Source organism: Globicephala melas, chromosome 10, assembly GCF_963455315.2.
Source record: "Globicephala melas chromosome 10, mGloMel1.2, whole genome shotgun sequence".
NCBI classification, from domain to species: Eukaryota; Metazoa; Chordata; class Mammalia; order Artiodactyla; family Delphinidae; genus Globicephala; species Globicephala melas.
The window spans coordinates 68,279,236-68,298,514 of record NC_083323.1 but is presented as its reverse complement, the minus strand read 5'-3'; the positions used below and the strand labels follow the sequence as shown (position 1 = coordinate 68,298,514).

General features: G+C 31.8%; 1 protein-coding gene across 2 annotated transcripts in view; it reads right to left on the bottom strand.

Annotated features, from left to right (window-relative positions):
• Positions 1 to 19,279, bottom strand: part of ADAMTS20 (ADAM metallopeptidase with thrombospondin type 1 motif 20) — a 195,487-nt gene that overhangs the window by 55,244 nt on the left and 120,964 nt on the right. For both annotated transcript variants that reach the window (XM_030835354.2, XM_060306576.1), the window contains exon 28: positions 18,685 to 18,861. In XM_030835354.2, the coding sequence (XP_030691214.2) occupies positions 18,685 to 18,861 (177 nt within the window). The remainder of the gene's footprint in view (positions 1 to 18,684; positions 18,862 to 19,279) is intronic.

Genomic DNA, 19,279 nt, shown 5'->3' with positions numbered 1-19,279 from the left:
TCCTAATTAATTCAATATATAGCCTAAATAATTTCCAGTTCTCTAAATGGACTTCAATCAGTAAATTTGGCAATGACCCCATTGTTTAAAGTCAGCAGGGTCAGTTAGTCGTTCAAGGTCAATTAGTCAGAACTAAAAGTATCTTGTAGCAATAAAACTACAGCTTCCTTAACATTCCTCTTCATTTGCTGATAAGGAAAATATTTAACATTAAACAAGTATTATCAAAATTTGATAATACCATTGTAAACATTTTATTCTATATTATGGTTTATCACAAACCATGTCAGGGATAGTTAAAAATAATGACATTTAGTTTTTCAGCTATCAGAAATAGCATAACTTGACTTAATTTTAGTTTTCTAATGTTGTTATGCAAAAAATGACTAACAAGAAAATACAAAACTGAATAAAAATAAGTGAGTTACTATTAATCAATTTCACTTTGCTTTTCAGAATCTTTGGAATCTTCTGGTTGTTTTTCGAAACATAATCATTAAGTCATCAAACAACCTAATGAAGAAATGAATTTTTACTTTATTTCTAGATGTCACATTATCTCTGTTTCCTGACAGCAAGGTCCACAGTCATCTGTTGAAAATGTGAAAGCTCACAACTGGATGGCTGGGAGTCATGTCCATCCTATTGCTTACTGTATGACAGGTATTAGCTAAGACAACCAAGGAAAACCTGCTATCAAGTGACAAAGGGGTTCACACAGTCTTTTTGTTTTAGGAGAGCTAAACTCACAGAAATGCAATCATTTCACGTTACAAATCGAAGTCCAAATATACCTTCTCACTACAAACCAGAAATGCTTTCCATCAAGACAGGTGCAACTGAATAAGAAGCATCAATTTACAATGAAAAAAATGGAGAGGTTTTGATTTAAACACAAACGTATCATAGTAGCTAAAACATAATCATGTACTTGGAAATAATTTGAGAGGATTAGTTGTCGTTTTCTTTGTCTTTATGAATATTCCAAAAGTATCAATGAATTTCTCATTATAGGAACATGTATTATTTATCTTTGTTTTGAACTTTTCAAAACTAAACAGTTGTATGCTTCTATAGTAAAGTTAAATTTTAAATTTTTCATGGAAAATTTTTGATCATAGCTATTTTGCCAGAGAATTTTTTTAAACTATGTTTTGGTGATTATGTTAAATGTCTTTACAACACTCTTATGAAACAAAAAAATTGTCTATGAAATGACATATTACAAAGGGAAATAATAGAGTTTCAGGCCAAAACAGTCTAGAAGTTAGATATTCTATGGAATAAAACACTATTGTGTGTATGCATTCATGGATATGTATGTTTCTTTTTTTCTTTCTGATTTTTAAGAAGCCTATTATAACATTCTCTAAATAAAGTAAAGAGGCTAATCAAACAAACAGACTACATCTAAACCCCAGGAACAGCATGTTTTTTTTAAATTTCAGGAAGACAACGATAACTATCTCTCTAAGAGAAAAGCCCCACTATAGAAAAATCTTAGCTATGAGTTTTATACAACTATTAATACTTTGTAATTAAGGGCATTCCTTACAATGGTGGAATACTATTTTAAATTGAGCTCCAAAACTATTAGAGAAGTAAAACATTAAAGTAGTTAGAGCAAAACAGCCAGAGTATAGTAGAGTAGGGTATCTCTCTGTTTAAAGAGAAGCAAAAAAAGACAAAAATATGCATATTAAGAGTAGAGTGTCAACTCTGTAAATATAGTACTGCTACTGTTCCTTTAATTCAATGCATATGTGCAGTAAGGAGTAAGATACTAAATCTTATCAACAGGGACCCCATTCATAGTATTTCCTGAAAGATTATACTTAAGAGTTTTAAAGTTTAATGGAGTTTGAATATTTCCTTTTTAACCTGTTACAGACACCCTTTGACTATGCAAGACTGAATTTGGTTTTTAGAATACGTACTACTGAAATATTTCATTCAGTTGCATTGTATCTGATTATATTTAAAATCTGCAAATTTAGACATTTAAAATTTTTCAAGTCAGATTCATTTGCAAAGATGTTTGAGTCTCAACTTAAAGGACAAAGAAATATATGCTTAATAACAAACATATCCAGTAAACTTTCACTACATTTATATTATTGTAAAAATTATAATATTTTGATTTCTATTTCATGTTCTAAAATTTTTTGGGGGGGTATATATGTATATATTTACATACACACACAAAATGGACTTACAGTTCTAAGCTAGTCAATGCAACACAATTATCTCATGTATAATTTATCTGGCTAATTAAATTGCAAGTAATATTTAAAGATAATTTACTATAATATAGTTATAGCTATGGAAAAATGTTGTGATTATTTTCACTTTCAAATATAAAACCTGAAGCAAAATTGCAATAACTCATGCAAGTACTTTATACAGAAAATTTCACTTATCATATACTGTTTTCCACACATAAATATTAGGAAATTGCGATAAAAATCACCCCAGTATATGATAACTAAAATACTCAATTATTGGATTCATTTTCTTCAATAATAAGATTTGATAAACAATCCCTATAAACCTGCAAACATGAGTTACAGAACTCAGGTTTATTTTGCTAGAAGCAACAGTAAATGTAAGTCTAATTCAAATGTAAGCACTATTTGTAGCAAATAAAATTGCTCAGGAAAAACTGGCATTAGTTTAAAGCTTGTAGATTATTCTTTTAACTTTCTGTCTAATAGTATAGTGTATGTGCATTACAAAGGAGTAATGAACATTTCAGACGCCTCTGTAAAATCTCATCTAAAGAGTTCCTGTTCAGAGATTTTATTGACTCACTAACATAAATCTTAACAATTACATGGTATCAGGAAAAAAACTGTTACTCTCAATATGAGAATAATATAACTCTTGTCTAATTTTAACAATTCTTTAGGGGCCATTATTGTGCATTTACTTTTTCTTGATGTCTTTATACAAATCACAACAACTGGGACGTTACTTTTGTTAGATGGTATGGCACGTTCCGTGATAAAACCCCACATTTTAACCCCTGGGAGCTGCATTCAGAACCATGAGCATCTGCTTTCCTGGATGGAACAAAGCAGAAAACTATTCAGTGTGGGTAGACCATAAAAAGGTAAAGAGATCAGAAAAATAACTAAAGCATACCTTTAAAAAAATAGATTGACTTTCAAGGCATTACTTACTATGGTAACATTTACAAAATTCTTAAAATCAAGTGCCAACAGAATAGCAGGATTTACCATTTCAAGTTTCTACAAATGTTTTCATGCTAGCTGTGGGAGTTAACAGAAGTAAAGCCAAGAAGTTTGCTTTCAAGTAGGGTTATAAAGATCTGAAAAGGAATATGCACAGAGAACTCTCAGATGAGAAATAAAAAATGAGCTCTATGAAGGCTTTGATAAGGGAAAAGTCAGAGTTGAAATTAAAGGAGCGATACCCACTGCACCTATTTATGTCTATTTATCATATGCAATAAAAGTTGTGAGGCAAAAATGTTTTCGGGATTAATTTTTCAGTGAACTTAAGCTAACATTAAAATTATATTAATCAGATAAAGATTATTTATGTTAAAATTTAAGGCGGGGTTTTATAGTTTTTACTAGTGGGGAGTGGAAGATAGAATAATAAAAAGGGCATGGGATTTGGAATCAGAGACCTACACTTGAACCTCAATTGTCAGCAGTTGAACAGCCTTGGGCTAGGTCTTAACCTTCCTAGTCCTCAGTTTTCTCATCATAAACTGGCAATAATAACACCTACACCTCAGGGTAGTTGTGAGATTAAAGGTGATAATGGATGAATGAACCTAAAACAGTGCTTGACACAATACTCTAAAGTCATATTAAACCTCCGTTCCCCTGTCTTTTTCTTCCTTTCCCAAATCCTCAGTAAATAAATTTTAAAAAAGGTAGTGAAAATACAATCCATGGTGTGGGTTTCTCTATTAAACACTTGAATGGAATAGGGGCATGGTTCAACACTCATACATTTGTAGCTCATTCAGTAGTGAGAGAAGGAGGGTAACCACCTCAAGGGAATTCAGGTAAGACCCTATCTTGTTCCCTCTGTAAAAAAATTCTGTTTACCAAGATGCTGAAAAACTCATCAGACATACTTCAAGTTATTTCAGAGTGGAGAGAAGGAAGAGAAAGAATAGGAGGTGAATAGACATATGGTCAAAAAAAACCCCAACAAAAACCTAACCAGTTTCCGTTAAAAATGATGGAGTGATCATATGTGTTCATTGCCCCCTCCCTCCTTGATTTTTTTTTTCAACCCACAAAGTCAAAGCCAATAAAACAGACTGAAAGATGCAAAGAAGAGAAAAGACCAATGTGAAGCAAGACAACCTTGTACCTACAAGACCTCTGAACCACTTAGCACCTGGATGCAACAAGAAGGGCTACATCTCCTCAACTCCTCTTTAGGTAGATGAGGGGTTTATTCTTTGGAGAAATTAAATTGCAGGAGTTCCAGAGTTGGGGATGCTGGAGGAAGAATAAGGGAATTCTACACATTGAACTCTTGACCCTTAATCTCTCTGCCCAGAGTACTCTTGCTCACTGGCAGGGGGTTCAAGGGTTCTTCTCTGAGAAACTGTGTCTCCAAGAGAAAAGACCTTAAACTATTGACTTACAGGGAATATCATCAGTCACTAGATGCTATCCAAACGCAGTTTCATATCAATTCTCTAGTGCCTTACTCTTAAATATGAGCTGCAGAAAATTATCAACTTTTGAAAGAAAAGACTTCCATAGGAAAACCAGAAAACCACTCCCACCCTTACCCAAAGAAAGGGTCCAAAGGATAAGGAGACCATCAAGAGAGAATCTCCCTTCAAAAAAACAGTAATTAATATGAGAGAGAGAGAGACTAGATGCTATATGGGCAAAAGAAGAATAGAATACTATGACCCCAAAGCAATTAGAATGCAAGAAAAGGCTTTGGATAATTCAATATGTAATAACATAAATAATTCAAGAGATGGTTTATACACTGACAAAGTTTCCCATCAAGTAAAATCAAATGACAGAGACAGAAAATAAGAGAATTAGAGGATCAAGAATTCTAATATTCAACTAGAAAGAGTTCAAGAAAGAACAATGAAAATAGTTGCATAGATATTATCCAAGAAATAACAAAGTTGATTTTCTCAGCACAAGTCTCCTTAATGAAAGGGCCTATAGAATGCCTAACAAACTGAATTCTAAACACACACAAACACTAAGTCACTTTATCATGCAATATCAGAACAACAGCGACAAGGATACCAAAAGCTTCAGTGACACAGACATGAAGACAAAGGCACCTACAACAAATGAGGAGTCAGAATCACCAGACATCTCAGAATGCTAGAGGATAAGATAATCCCTTAAAAATTCTGAGGGAAATTATTTTCAAGCCAGAATTCTAAAACCAGCCAAATTATCAATGAAATATGAGGACTGACCAAAGACATTTTCAGATTTGCACAAAAGGAAAAATGTACCTCCCATTTTTCATCTTTCCAGAAGATACAGGGAAAAGTGTTTTCATATGCAAGAGTAAATTAAAAAAAAAAAAAACAACATGTGATGCAAGAAAAAGTCATCATAATCGAAACTGAGTGAAAGGCTTCACAGGATTAGAGAATGGTCAGCAAGGTTGTTTGTCCTGGCCAGATCAGAAGAGGATGACTGGGGGTCAGGGGGCTCTGGGAGGAGTCTAGGAAAGAGAAATATCTGAGCATTTAGAAAAAAACATTCATAGAGATTTTATATACGTGTTCAAGCACTTGAGAGAAAAAATAATAATTGGAACATTCAAAGAAAAACTAAGCAAATTTTTAAAGGAAGCAGTTACTAACTCTAGGAAAATCAGAGTTGTGCAAGAAAGGAGCAGTGCTTTAGGGACCTCCTTGGTGGCGCAGTGGCTAAGAATCTACCTGCCAATGCAGGGGACACAGGTTCGTAGCCCTGGTTCAGAAAGATCCCACATGCTGCAAAGCAAGTAAGCCCCGTGCGCAACAACTACTGAGCCCGCACGCCTAGAGCCTGTGCTCCGCAGCAAGAGAAGCCACCACAAGGAGAAGACCGCGCACCACAGTGAAGAGTAGCCCCCGTTCACTGCAACTAGAGAAAGGCTGCATGCAGCAACGAAGACCCAACGCAGCCAAAAAATTAATTAATTAATTAATTTTTCAAAAAGGAGCACAGTGCTTCAAAGTACACTACTTGGCTTCACAGTGACGTAAGGAACACTAACTGTTGACTGAATCAAGATTTATTTTGAAGATAGGATTGTAGAATTAGTAGTCCATTTAGGAATTAAATAGTCAACCTCTATAAAAGGAAGTCAATAGGTAATTTTTTTTTTTGATGCATCAATAAATAGCAAAGTAAGCCTGTTCGGGAATAAGGAATTACGTATCAGAAGACATAGATAAAAGGATTTAAAGATTAATTCTGGGTTAGGAAAGACTGCAACAGGAGATAGCTTTTTTTCTTTATCAGCATTTTAGCATCACTTATTTTTTTAACTATGTACATGTGTTACATTAATAAGACTATATTCAAAACTGTAATCGATGATATTTAGTTCATTAATGGAGATCAATGCCAAACTGGGTGAGCTCTCTCTAGAGGTATGTGCTTGAGCTCTGGATCCACCTGGGTATGGAGGAGACTATTAATTACTTTATGAAGACATGAAATGCACGCTTCCCAATTTACTTATGACATAAAGTTGGAAGGATTTATTTAAAAGTCAAATATGAGAATTTAAATAAAAACTATACGAATGCAAACTACTAGAGAAAAAAAATAGAAGTTCTATACTTTTACTTAAAAATATCTACTGCTAAGGAAAAATAAAATGATTAATAACAGTATCATATACCATACATATTAGGCTTATACTGATGTAAGATCAGTATAAAAAAAACTAGGTGACCACTAGGAACTGAAATTTGATGCAATATTGATTATATTGGGTTCAGTGTTCATATCAAGGGTGGCAATATTCTTTTTACAGTTAGACCATTTTTGCTAATGAATGAAATTCTAGATGTTAGATTTTGAGAGAGAAGTAAAAAAAGGTGATTACAATGATTAAAGAGTTGAACAAAATAAATATATTTAACCAGGAAAACAGAAAAATAGCTGCCTTCAAGTATTTGCTCTGTAGAGGAGGAATTTGATGTATTCTTACTTCAAGGTGCAGAATGAGAGTTACAGAGGAATATTCCATATATATAAATTTTACCTCAAAATACAGAAGAGCAGTCATATAATTTTCCTAAAAAGAAGTGGATTATGTTATGTATGGTCTCCAACTTTAGAAAGGTTCATCAACATAGAAACTGTGTATAATTCAGATGAGAAACTTAGTAAATAATCTATGCTTTGTGTAGAAGGATAGGAAAGAGGAAATTGAAAGTCTCTCCCAATTTTAAAGGTATAATACCAAAAAAATGTAAGAAAACAGTATTTTTAAAACATTTCAAGAATCACAATAATTTAACTTTTTAGATATATATTTATGGGTTTATTTTTAAAGCTGTATTATTTACTCAAACCAGAAAATCCAAATTCCTGCACACCTGAATTACAGGACATCCATTGGTAGGAGAATATGCCATCCTTTACTTCCTAAGAAATTTCAAATAAATCTTATAGTTTTATATTGCCTCATTCACTATGACATAGGTATCTGAATGAAATCATGAAGTTATTCCCAGACTTATAAATTTTAGTTTCTGATAAAATAGCTTTCAAAAAAGAATCTGCTTTTCATTATCATAGCCACAGCTAAAATCTTTCCAACTAATTTCTCTTTTAAAAACTTCTCTAGAGTTTTCCTAAGTATTAATATATATATACATGGAAACATTTTCCCAGTCAATAAGGAAGTGAGTTTTATGTACAAGTTTTCTCCATATTTTGACTTAAAAATAACTAAAAAATCCTCATAGTTTGAGAGTGACACAGGCATAAAAACTTGAAGACAATGTTTAATTTCATGAAATACAAAAAACGTCTCCAAAGCTCTCCTCAATATAAACCATAATCTTAAATGGCCTATTTAATTATATCTAAATAAATACCATATCCTTGTTAACATAATAGAAATTTGGATATTAGGATGATTTTCATGTATAAATTATGCATCAACAAAAATAACTAGACTTTCTACCAAAATATGCCCACACATTAAAGATGCTGAAATAAAAAATAAATGAGAATTCTAAACTTAATAAGGTCAGAAACCACATCTATAAATGTTTACTGAATGAAAAAATGTTATGTAGAAAAAAAACGAGCAAATACATACAAACAAACATCACTTAAATATGCAGTTTATGTTATCTGAATGAGGTAGAGTTGAATGGCCCTTAATTCTACCAAAATTACATAGAAAAGAAAGCTTCATGTAATTTAGATCTCTTTCTCCAAGATTTTTGTTGTTGTTTTACTGATTCTATGGGGTGCCTTGTGGATCAGCAGAGATGAGAAACATCTCCTGGTTTCATCTAAAATTAAGATCTTGCCAATTTTAGCAACGAAATGCTGACTTGGAGACTGGAGCCCATATGAGCTCCTACTGTTCTTTGGAGCCTGGATGCTGAAGAAATGTCCACTGATGTGAGAGGAGCCAGGCCTGATTATCTTCCCTATTCCCAGATCTGAAAATATTCCTAAGGCCCATGAATAAACAGTAAAAAGGCTTCCCTCAGATGGAAGGATGCAAACTCTGGTGGTAGAATATGGAGTCATTTTTTATTAGTGTGGCAGTAAAAAGTTCCTTTTATTCTTTCACTCTCCTATAAAGAATATATTCTCACAGAGCACACATCACCATTTACACGGTACAATTTGCACATTTTAATTCTCACACTATCTTTAATGATATCCCAGAGTGATTAATCTTTAATCACACAAAATGCTTTCTGGTTCTACCTATTGAATATTATTATGTTTGCATTTGTTTATGATGGGTAAAGTCTACTATAAGAAGAAATACTTTTGTGAATATATTTATACCCTGAAAAAATTACAGGCTAGAAATAAAAATGGTTCTACTTTGGGCAAGCCTTTTTTTGAGAATTTTAATAATTTCACCAAAGTTCTCTTCCCCAGAAGTCTGACTGCTTGCCACAGTATTTTCAATTCTGTTTTTATTTATATTTTGGAACTAGGTTAGAATCATATTTCCTGCTATTAATAAATATCACATTAAAAGAAACGTTTGTCTCAAAAATGATGATAGTCATCTCTTTAAATGTATTAATTTGTTGTTGCTTTAGTCTTTTTTTATCCAGCTGTAATATGTAATATCTTCTATCTCATGATACATTCGTGTTTTTATCCTCCACACCAAGTACTATGCAACCATCGTTAACACACACGAACTGCTATGTAAATATCTACTGAATGAATAACTTAAGAGAAATCCATGAAGATTATAAATTTTAAAGTCTGATAATATCAAGTGTTGGGAAGGATGTGGAGCAACTGTAATTCCCATACAATCCTTCAGAAAACTGTCTGTCAGTATTTACTAAACCAGAACCTAAGCATTAACCAAGATTCAACTCCTGTCTACCTACCCAACAGATGTGCATATACATGTTCACCAAAAACATGTGTGAGAGATGTTCATAACAGCATTATTTGTATATCCCAAATTAAAAACAACTCCAATTGCTTGCCAACTGGAGAATATTCATATAAATTAATTTATTCACACAACAAATTTATTCATACAGTACTAGAATGTAATAAGAAACTACAATTACATGCAACATGAATGAATCACACAAATGTCATATTGTGACTCTCACAAACAAATTCTCTAAGTTCCATTATATAAAGTCCAAAGACAGGCAGACTTATCAGTGATATTTGATGCCAGAATATGGGTAGCTTTGGGGGGTATAGTGATTGCAAGGGGTATGTGGGGAAATTTCTGGGGTGCTGTTCTTGGTCTGGGTGTTGGCTACTCAGGTGTGTTCACTAAAATTCACTGAATTGTACCTTTATGATTGAAAGTATTGCTGAATGTCACATTTCCTAAAAGTTTGAAGAAGAAGCCAAACTCTAGTCCGAATTGATTTCTTTCTTACACTAGAGTATTTTTGCTTCAGTAGATCTTGTTGCAGATTGTTCAATGTGTTATACTTATCTACTGCGTTTGGATTTTTAGCTTTTTGAGGAAAGAGTTAGTACTTATTATTGGATAAGTGATAATAAAAAGCAAAATACATTGAGTCTTTAAGTAACAGGCCCTATGCTAATCACTTTACCCATTGTCCATTTAATACTAAAAAGTGTCCTCTTTCTGTAGGCACTATTATTATATTCTATGAAACAAAATCTTCGAAATGTTCAGTAACTTTCCAAAAGTCACTCAGTTAAATAATAGCAGTTTTAACTCAAACGTAGGCATTCTAACACCACAACTCTTAATCACAAGATCTAGAATAGACTTACTATTAAAAGTTTCAGTAGGCTTAGGAATAATGATATTGCTTCAAACTCTTTTGGTAAATGAAAATTTACATTTCTCTTGGTGAAGTCAAGATTATATTCTCTTACGTGAAACTAATACAAAGCCAAGTTATACACCATCAAATGGGCCGCTCAATCTGCAGTTTGTAAGCATAGTAAATTCTTGACTCATTGCCCAAACTTTTTACTCTCTTCAAGCCCAAACTTAATTTATCTCAAAATTATCCAACATGACTTTTCTCAACTTTATTATCTTGACAATACGGTACTTGACAAGATGTTCTCTTATACATCCTTTCCTCCCATTTGCAAAAAATTGTCCCATGAATCTCTCCTCTACCAGCTTATTCTACTCCATTACAATTCGAGTGTTGTAATCCATAAATACTTGCTGAGTAACTGAACAGTCCCTAAATCATCACTCTAAACTTTTAGAAGAGTCCCCTCTTGGACTTCTCATCTCCAGTCTCTGATATTTTCAATGTGTTTATAATTTATGATGAGAATTGCCTATGAATCTTCCTAAAACACTGCTGTGTTCCCACTCCAAAAAATTCAATGTTTTTTAACAAACTTAAAGAATTTTTCCATTTTTAAATTGTCTTAAGCATGATACTTATTGGTCCTCCTTGCTATGGCTCAATTCATATTTCTAACTTTATTCTTGCCCCTTGTCTCTCACAAACCAACCTACACTAGTCAAATAACTACTTTTTCTGGCCTCTGGTTTTGCTCAGCGTGATCTCCAACCTGGTTCCTCCTTTCCCACTCAAATCCTACCTACCCATCAAGGCTTATGCCTTCTTGATAAAGCCCTACGTTTCTCCAACTGGATGCACATTTTCTGACTTTCCATGACATCCATTTCTGCCTTGTGATTTGTGTATATATTTACTTTTCCCTGGACTGTGAATCTTTTGAGCACAGTATGTCATTCTTATTCATCTTTAGCTTTCTTAGCCCAGTGTCTGTTACAGATGGGCTCTCAATAACCTTGAATGGATTGATGGGGATTAATTTTTGGGAGCTCAGTGGCCACCATTCCCTTCATAGTTACCTCCAAAGTCTCTGAGTTTCCCTGGGTCACAACTGCAAAATGTCAAAAGTTCAGGGAGATTGAAAATAGCTCAGAGCAGTCTTAGAGGATCACCTTAGAGCTCAGTTACAACTGATAGAGAAGAATTTGTTATGTGATCTACCAAAAACTTTGTAATACATCATTTAACTTTCACAAATATATGAATGTCATATAATGCATATTATATGATACCAGGGTTTTAGTACAAAGGTCATATCACAATAGGACATGATAGAGTACCTTCCTAGATATAGCCTACTAGATTTAGGTACATTGGTGAGTTTAAGTTTACCCAATCATGTGGGTAGGGGAGTACAACCAAGAAGCAGATGATGGTGTCTATGAAAACAAATTACATAATTCCAATCTTTACTGTGTAACGTATAAGGTTTTAGAGATGTTACTGAACCGTTAAGTCTCAAGTATATCTCAGAGGCAAGGTGATTCAATGGAGTACCAAAAACATTTTTTTAATAGTCTCTGTTCACATTTGTTTTCATCTAAAGTAAGAAAATAAGCTTTACTATATGGGGTTATATGTCAGCCTGATATGTAATGCATATAATACATTAGGTATCCTGGCAGGGAGATCATCACTTGCCACTCACTTTCAGTGTACCCACCACACTTCACACACACCCACTTAGGAAGATGAACAGATTACAGTACATGTATCAACTCATAACACTATAATCAGATGAGTGCCATGACACACTGCTCCTGCTGGTTTTTCAGTTTTAAGCCACAGAGTTTTGCTGATTGTGTTCAAATTACCAAATGGGATCATGAAGATGAATTATTAATTTTTCTATTATGAAAAGAGGTTTGTTCCAAATTTGCTGATTTTTTCTATGATAAGGATTAAAATGTTACACCTGTCACTTAAACAAATAGACTTATAATCTCTCCTTTAAGATAAAGGAAACATTTAAGATTGGATGAGAAAGGAACTGCTTTTGGGAAATCCTTCTAAGGAGAGAACATTTTGAAATGTTTGGAAGTGTTTCTAGTGTTATGGGACTTTGTTACCATAAGTATGCCAACGATAAAAATTCTCCAGTGTATTTTTAAAACTTTGGAGCAAGATTTTCTAATATGTTTAAATTGCTTCCAAATCTTTCAAAGTTTCACTGTTTTAACAGTATTTGTTAAAATATAAAGATATAACCCCTTCCAGTACTTTTCAAGAAGCAAATGACAGAATGGAAAATGGAAATTCATCAATTTTCAATAAAAATTTTTAAAATAACTGGTATGATCCGATGATTTAAAATCAATGACTAGTTTATAACAGGAACATCCAGTGATAAACTTTGCTATATGGAGGTATGCATTTAGCAAAGTAATTTCTTCAGCTATGGAAGCTACTGAAATCACATATTGGAATAAACCAGACTTTTGAATTGCTCTAACAGTACCAAAACAAGGTTTTCAAACTAATGAAACATTCTACCACTTTTTAAACATGAGATGAGTACAATAATAGTTCACTGAGAGAAAAACTTTATTATCCATAAAATTAAAAATGTATTTAATATTCATCTTACCCTTTTAAATTTATATGTTCTATAAATCACATTTATATATTAGTTTATGCTTGCAATGTATAGATATATAATAATATATAAGGGTATGTGATCAAAATATTTTACTGAGAAATGTACATATAATTAAAAATTAGAAATTGTCTAGAAAATGTCAAATAGACTCTTTAAAGTGTTAATGTTTGACTCTGTTGTAATTATATAGGAACTAAAATCTGATTCTCAGTCTACCGAAAGTTGACACAAAATTATAACAAAAAATTAGGGATCTAATAAATGCACTAATATTAACAATGCCTGTATATCTCATACAGCATATAGATATTGTAGAATACTGAGACTGTTCTTCTAAAACATCTAAAAATCTATTTCCAGAAATTCTTAAACATTCTGAAGCATTATGCCTGGGAAAACAGAATTACAATGGAAACATGATCATCCATTTTCTTCATATAAAGAAAAATATAGCAGTATCACCATTTCACGTTGACATGTTTTTTAGAGTTATTTTAAACTCTACATTCTAACTTCACTCAACCAAACACACTTACAAGTATCTTTTTTTACATTCTCATCGTTAGATTATCTCCTTAAACTTTTCCTAAGTCACACATTTCAAACCTGCAAGGTCCATTTGTATCTTCAAAATTATTTTCAAAGCATCATATCTAGGGCAAACTATAAATCAGTCTACATTCTCCCTTTCATGATTCATGAAATTTATGCACACACACAGACAAAAGAAAAAGATGCTGCGATTAGGCAAAAACTAACCTATTCTTCTAGCACAGAGACTTGGACGCCACTCATCTCTAGCCAGGTTATAATGGAATACCTCCTGCTAGTTAAGGCTTTCTAGAAGGATCTACTGGAATAATTACTATGCTTTCAAATACAATTCTTATTACCAATTCTTGGATAATTATAATCTATTGAGCCCCCGATATTATGAGTCTTTAATATTATAAATCACAAAGTTGTTACTGAAATAAGATAGGAATCCCATTCTGCTTCTAATCATCTGTTTATCTGGTACCTTCACCACTAAACTGCAAACTCCTTGTACACAGGGATTGTGCCTGATTTACGTCTAGTGACTAACACAATGCCGAACATGTAGGGGATGCTCATAATTTGGGGGAGAGTTGACGAATGTACCGTAGAATGATATGGCAATATAATAAATGGAAACATTATTTCAACAGATTTCTATGATAAATTGGAAATAAAATAGATTTCCAGTCTGTTGCTATACTTGCGTGTGTCTTTTCCAAATTTGCGAAAATAACTGATTACTATAAATTGTTTTACTGAACACTCCACTTTACAAAGAATGGACAGTTTCTTGAAACCATTTCCCCACACATTACCTTGTTCCCCTGGCTGATTCTGGTCTTAGGAGCAGTGGAGCCAGTAACAAGTTCCTTCCCGAGTACATTCCACCTTGAGTGGGAGCTACAGTTTAAGAGGCTGCCTGACCCCTCTGCTCAGTCCCTCACTGCTCTTTTGTTACACAAAACTGTTAAATTGACAAACTGCAGATTTACTAGGTGTGTATGGCTACCCCATGCTCATTTCTGAAAGCGCCTCTATTTGTCACATTCTGTTGTATCATATTAGAAATTTAGTGCTTTCTCTCTCTCTCTATATATATACACATATATATATGTATTTTAACACAATGCTACAGGAGGGTATTATTTTAAAAAGAGACACTTGGGGAAAAGGACTAGCATCAAGAGGGTTCAAGTATCAAGCTTTCCTTTTTAAAAAAATAATTTTCTCATTTTTAGAGGAAAAAACAATCTTGAATGGGAAAAATACTCTCTTTACCTCTGTGTGATCATTATTAACCCCAGAACACAATAGAATACACATCATTTTCTTAACCAACATGAATTCATTTTATGTAGGGAATAAAAAAATATTCATTTTATGTAGGAATATTCTAGGAAAATAAGTCACTTAAATGAGGTTTAGGGGGAAATAAAGATAAGTTAATATAAATTTCTTTAAAGAGCATTTGTAGAAGTTTATGTTACATGTAGTGTCCCTTACAATATAAAGGAAAAATAAAACTTTTACTCATCTTTTAAAGACTACCCTGGGCAAGAGCACATCTATTGTTAACTTACTAAATGAATTTGCTTACATCACAAATTTTTATTCATTATTTATAACATATGAAAAGAATATTAAAATTTCTAGTATTTAAAAATTGATAGCCAACAATAAATCTTATTTTTAAATACCAATGTTAGTTTCTAATAGGATTATCTGAAAAATAGCAGTAGCTTATACATATACTCAGTAAAATTATGAAAACGTAAACTATTCAACAATTAAATGTTTAATAAGAAAAATTAACAATTTGTTATTTAAGAAAAATACATCAAAAGAAAAGAGGCATTCATTATAATACAGGATCTGTTCAGTGACTTAAAACATTTTAAGTATTGATCCAAGGAATAAAAATATAACATACATGTGAATTATGCAAAGCACAAAGCCACAACACATCATTAATAAGCAAGGGTTAAAATACAATCATTTCACATTGACTAATCACAAAAATGCAGTCATTAAATTAACATATGTTAAGATTTATTTATTCCTTTCTTTAATCATGCTTATAAATTATTACAACACAAGGTTTCCAACATGGAGAAAATTTAAATGTATATTTGCAACTTTTTTCCTAGTTACATTTTAATGATTTAGCACTTGGTATTTTAATTTTGCTTTAAAATGAAAAGTGTTTAAGATTTCATGTCACTCATATATGTGTATATATATATATACACACACACACGTATATATATACATACATTTCTTAATTTTCTAACCTAGTAAATAGGATCTGAAATTAAAGTTGTACATGAAAGAATATCAACCTGATATGTTAATTAGAGGTATTCTGAAATTTGGCTAATATGCAACAACACTGAAAGAGGTAAAGGGTTATATCTGGTTTTAACAACAAAACTTCAGATCACTTAAACCCTTTTAATATAAAAGGCTAATTTAAGGAATAAAATTCTTCATATAATAAGAAATCCAGGTACTCTAATGATATATATTTACTTTATACCTATAAAAAGTTTATAAATAAAGTTTATAAAAATTCTGATATATACATCTACTGTGATTTTTAAATTTTTATCCTCAATTTATCAAAAAAATTATAGTTCTTTCCTAGTGCAAAGACTGAATTAGTCAATGAACTCCTTTGTGGAACAGACATGTATTAAATAATTGAAGACTTTTATATTTTTGTCTTACTATTTTTTAATTTGTGGTTATTGTTTTCTTGGTCATTTGTTTTTTGTGAGGTTGAAAAAAGTTACCTCTACACAGGGTCTTTAATGAACATTCAGGTTTTTCACTTATGACATCATTTACATACAAAAAAATAACATGACACAAATATATTGGAATGTAGTATTAGATATTATTCCAATACAAGAAACATTGTGTGATGTTGTACACCTTAAACTTATACAATAAGACCATATATATCTCAATAAAGCTGGGGAAAAATTATGTGAATATTACAGTGAATATGTAGAGAAGATTGATAAACATTAAGGTATTTTAAAATGTTAAAGGATCAAAAACATCTGACCCCAAATGAATATTTGCAATTGTAATATGCTATAACTTTAAGTACATTTTACATTAAATTTAAAAAGTTTTATAATGTTATTAAATAGAACAGGAGTCAACAAGCTTTCCCTAGAAAGGACCAAACAGTAAATATTTCAGGCTTTGAGGGCCAGTCTCTATTGCAACTAATGAACTCTGCTTTGTAGTGCAAAAGCAGCCATAGATAATACATAAAAAGTTGTGCATGACTGTGTTCCAATAAAACTTATTTACAAAAATAGGCAATGGGTCAGATTTCATAGTTTGCTGACCCCTGAAATAGAAAATCTGATTCAAAAGCACTTAATTTTAGGAACTTCAATATCTAGCACAAAGCAGGAGACATAAGTAAATGTCTAATGCTTCGTGAATTAATGAATTCATGAACGAGTGGGGAAAATAAAACCTTCGTGTCTGCTTTCCTAATTGAGGCAAAATTCCAAGAAGGCAATCTATGGATTAAGTCTTATTAAGAACTAGGCTTGCAAATTAAACCAATAAAATGAAAGAAAATGTAACAGATATAGTAAGGAGAAAGTGAATTTCCAATCTAAAATGACTAACAAAAAATATCTTTATAGTGAGTTCCTACAGTACTTCACATCTCTCCAACTAAACTGTAAACTCCATAGGGGTAAGAAATATGTCTTTATTATTCCTGTAGCACAGTACCTAGGATATAGCAGATGGTCAGTGAACATATTATTAAGTAAATATGTGAATGCTTTCCATAGCAAAATATGTTTTTTGTTAGTTCCTGAAAAGTAATGGCTCTCTACTTCTAATGCAGCCATTTAACTTTAAGATCCTCCTATAAAGTTAAAATGTTCTGTTGTTTTGTATCAGTCACACTGACTCTAAAGATGAATTTCAGCCTGAACTTGAACTTGACCTGTTCTTCAAATAGCATGAATTGAAACAGGTTTACATTTCATCATAAAGCTTTGGCTTGGGTGAAGTAAAACAAGTGTACACATCAGGGTTGGATATAAAACCAGAGTTATAATTATTTTCCAAATAAAGAATTGTTTAACTTTATAAATTTAATTATAAATAGATTATAGACTCCAATCAGTTTTTCACCTGAGAGAAGTATACTTAGTTGTTCATGATTTAAAATATCAAAAGTGACCAAAATGCTAATTTCAATATATTTATATATTAATTATTCTTCAAAGCCTGGTATTTGAAAAATACTAGAGGAAATTAATCATTCATAAATATTTATGAATTTTGTCTATGGCTCCAAAAAAAATAAAAAATTAAAACAGTTCAAAACATAGTAACTCCACACAGTGGAAGAAATGAATATTCTTATAAACTACTATATAAATCATACTTTTCCATGATGTATGTGACAAACTGTAAACAATTAATTTACTTTGTGTAAGTAAATTTCTCTATATTTTTTAATACAATAATTTTCACATTTCCAAACAAAATACTAAGTTTAACAATGATAAAAACAAGAATGTTACTTGCTTTTAGATCAGTTATTGGACATTGACAGACAAAAGCCACAAACAGTTATATACTCAAACAAGACACAGCCTTAACTCGCCATTGTTATAAGCACAATGTTAACATTATGTACAAATGTAAATAGTAAAATATTTCTAATTAATTTGTGGGCAAGCCAAAGGTATACTGGAGAAAGATACTGCCATTAGAATAGTGCTACGGTTCAAAATTCACTTATAAAAAAATAAATACATATAAAACTATTATATATATATGTATATATTACAGTACTTGAAATTGAATGATTCTTCTTTCAAACTATCAAGCCAAGAGGGCCAATGGTCTACTTTAAAAAAAAATCAGAAGATAAAATGTGTGCATCACAATTTATGAAGAGAGGAAATTAAAGTAAAAGGAACATAGAAAAACAAAACAAAACAGAAGGATAAAAATAAGAATACTATCGTACCGATTTCCATGGTCCCCGATGCCATGATACATCATCAGGGCAAGCATGCACATGACATTGTACCACACTAGGTGGCTTGTTTAAGATTTCACAGTTTTGCTCTCGTGACATTTGGCCATTGGGAAATAGACATATTACGAATCGTGATTTTATTCCTCCTCCACATGTTTGTGTACACTAAAAATAAGAAGAAAAATCAAAACTATGTGGCTTCAAAAAGAATATTATACTGCTTTATTCAATGTTGAGTACATAATCAGTATTGCTAGAATTAAAAGTTATCCTTTCTTATAATCTTATAATTATAAGAAATATATAAGAATATATTTATATTCTTATATAAGAAATATAAGAATCCTTACAATTCTCAACATTTCTTCCTGGGTAAAAAATAAATCAAAGTTTTAGTTCTATAATTTTTTTAAAAAAGACAAAATTTTGAGAATTGGTACTGTAATAGGTATTAACTACATAATGTATGGTATCCTATCAAAAGATGACTGTGTAGCCATGAAAGCTAATAAGGGAGATCAAAATTTATAAACATAGAAAGATGTTCAGTGTATATATATTACATGAAAACAGCAGATGGCAA